The sequence below is a fragment of the Bidens hawaiensis genome, unplaced genomic scaffold, assembly GCF_021521415.1.
Source record: "Bidens hawaiensis isolate Kalapana, Puna unplaced genomic scaffold, B.hawaiensis_p1.1 tig00000458_1, whole genome shotgun sequence".
Taxonomy (NCBI): domain Eukaryota; kingdom Viridiplantae; phylum Streptophyta; class Magnoliopsida; order Asterales; family Asteraceae; genus Bidens; species Bidens hawaiensis.
Genome location: NW_027491030.1, coordinates 2,233,663 through 2,236,556, shown reverse-complemented (window position 1 = coordinate 2,236,556; position 2,894 = coordinate 2,233,663). Strand labels below are relative to the sequence as shown.

Genomic DNA, 2,894 nt, shown 5'->3' with positions numbered 1-2,894 from the left:
GTATCACCGAATGTATTCCAAGAGCACACAAAGATATCAAATTGTATTCAAACACGAACAATAAAATGGATAGTAATGTTAAGCTACACTACAACGTTTATAATCATTTTTAAATGAACGAAAATACCCAAATTTAAAAAATAAAATAAAAACAAACATGCGCACGAAATAAATTAACTCAATGAGCGAAGCTCCTTCAACAAGGAACATTATTCAGATTGCCCGTGATTTTATGATATCAAAGCTCATCTCGCTTGGGTCTGTGGCTTGCAACTCAACTTGAATTCCATCAAGTTCCCTCTTGAAGCGATCCTTCGAGCTTGCATAGACCATCTTCATTCTCACTCTTGATGATTCCGGTGACCTGTATTAATTCAAAAAGTCATATCTAGATTATCATTTATATTCATGAGATCATATGCTTATATGAAATTTGAAAACCTACAAGTGTAGAACAAGAACTATACTACCTTGGATGTCATGTAAGCAGAATTTTAACATGATATATAAACAAAGAAATGTAACAAATAAAATCTCACTCATTACAAGTTTGGTAGGGTTTTTGATTGTATGACGAGTACAAATATTTCCCCAATATCAGAAAAAAAAATTGAAAGGTTGCACCTAGGTCTGTAAATGAACCGAATGAACACAAGCGAAACACGTTAGTGTCCATTCGATTAACTTTAACCTAACAAACATTCAAACACTAACAATCAAAGGAACAAGGTTTTCTTGTTTGTTCGTTAAGAAAAATGAACATGTTTGCGTTCGCTTATGTTTGTTCATTCACCGTATAAACTAACGTTTCATGAACGACTATATGACCGGACATAATTAAGCTAAAACCAATTAAAAGTAAACATGAACAACAATGCGTTGAACCTAAAAGGTTATTAAAACTAGACTAAATTGTAATGGCCTAAAAAATATAAGAGAAGATGTTAACGGAAAATTAAAAAACGCAAACTAACGAAGATACATGAAAGTAAACGAATGAACCTAGCTGAATTTAGGGGGTGCTTGGGATTGCTTATTTTTAACAACTTATAACTTATTAACTTTTTGAAAAGTAATACGGTGTTTGGGATTGCTTATATTGTGAGATGAAAAGTTCCATAAGTTACAAAAGTGGAACTTATTAACTTAATGAAAAGTTATAAGGAGGTAAAATAAGGAATCCCAAACACCCCCTTACGTAAACAAACGTTCACGAATATAAATGATCAAATGAGACATGTGTCCATGTTCATTCATTTAACTAAATGAACAAATTTTGTTTGTGCTCTTTCTTCATTAACTAAATGAGCATATACAAACTTTCTACCGGACGGCTCATGAATAGTTCATTGAACGTTTGGTTTATAGCCTAGTTGCACTAGTTGAGACCCTGATTCTAAAAACCTTTCTTATCATTTTAAGTATAGTATCCCGATAATATAAAGTGTGAAGCATGCAATCAAACACAACAACAAAACAAGATGTCCTAATAAAACTATAGGAATAACATATAAATGATGAACGGGAGGACATGTATATCATTACCAGGCGATAAAGAAAATCTTGCTTTTCTGGCAATTTTCATCAGTGGTGAAGTCGAAATCAAAGACAGCATAGCGGCATTCATCAGCCGGAAGAGAGTTTGTGAAATCTTCGTAAGTTTCATCATGACCACCAATCTTATCAACAATCACCTGTTGATCTACGATTTTGTAGGTGATGAATCGGTAGTTTCGTTTCGATTTTAACTCCAGAAATTTCAGCTTGCATTCGTCGTTCACAGCCATTCCAGATGCCGCGTTCGCCTAATTAAACCAACAAATGGTTACAAAAAAATAAAAATAAAAATCATAATGTAAATATCTATAGGTGTTTGTTTAATCATGATTATCATTATTCTTGAACATCCAGAAGCCAAATTTGCCTAATCAAATGACTCATTTGAGTACATTTGATGAAACGAAAATCATTATTGGTGATTTAGAGGCGATGATGCAAAAACGAACACATTATCATGTCATGATTAACGAAATAAAATAAAATCTAGTGCAATCAGTAGGTGTTTGATCATGATTAACATAAATCATAACATGTACTATGTTCAAGGGCATAGGGGTCGGCCATACCATGTGAAATTTTATTTTTAGAGGTATGTATATGTTAAAATCCCGAACGAACCCTATGAATTTTTGACAATGACCCTAATGGGAAAATTTCATAGGTCCGCCAATGTTATATATCATCTTCCCAAATATCTAGAAGCTTGTTATGTAATTAGTTATGTAATTAACATGCATGAATGAGACCAAATGTTACAAATTTTAAATTTCATATGATCATATATCAACAAATGAAATAAGAAGAAACATGTAAGAATTAATGATTACAAACCATGATTGGATGATTTCTTGAAGAACAGGATTACAGAATGAAGAAGATCCTTGAAAAAATGGAAAACAAATGAAACTAATATTTGTGTTAATGGGAAACAAGAGATTATAAGGGGTGAGAAATTGTCTCTCAGCCTCTTGTGCACCACCTTCCAATTTTATTTTTGTTTTTGTTTATTTTTGTCATGATTATTAGTTTTTATTTCATGATATTACGCTCTGTTTTTTTTATTATTTAAATAAAATTTGCACAATTGTTAATTCCATAAATATGTTTAAAAGATTTAAGGATTTTTATATGCATAAATCAGGTTAAGTCACATTGTGTAAAATAAAAATATATCTTAGCTTCTACATATCAAGCCTGATTTATAATGATTTTATGTTATTTGTTAAGTTCTAAGGGCCGTGTGTTACAAAGATTACTTTCATTGTCGAGTACTAGAGGTGTTATTACTTAAATCGGACTCGAAATAGACTGAATTCGATTTGGATTCTCATTAG

At 31.6% G+C, this 2,894-nt stretch overlaps 1 protein-coding gene across 1 annotated transcript; it reads right to left on the bottom strand.

Annotated features, from left to right (window-relative positions):
• On the bottom strand, positions 1 to 1,817 carry LOC143628069 (actin-depolymerizing factor 7-like). Its single transcript, XM_077097745.1, has 2 exons — positions 1,546 to 1,817; positions 1 to 364 (listed from the first exon to the last, which is right to left on the bottom strand). The coding sequence occupies exons 1-2, from the start codon at positions 1,785 to 1,787 to the stop codon at positions 214 to 216; spliced, it is 393 nt and encodes a 130-aa protein (XP_076953860.1). The 5' UTR covers positions 1,788 to 1,817; the 3' UTR covers positions 1 to 213.
• Positions 1,818 to 2,894: the final 1,077 nt, after the last annotated feature.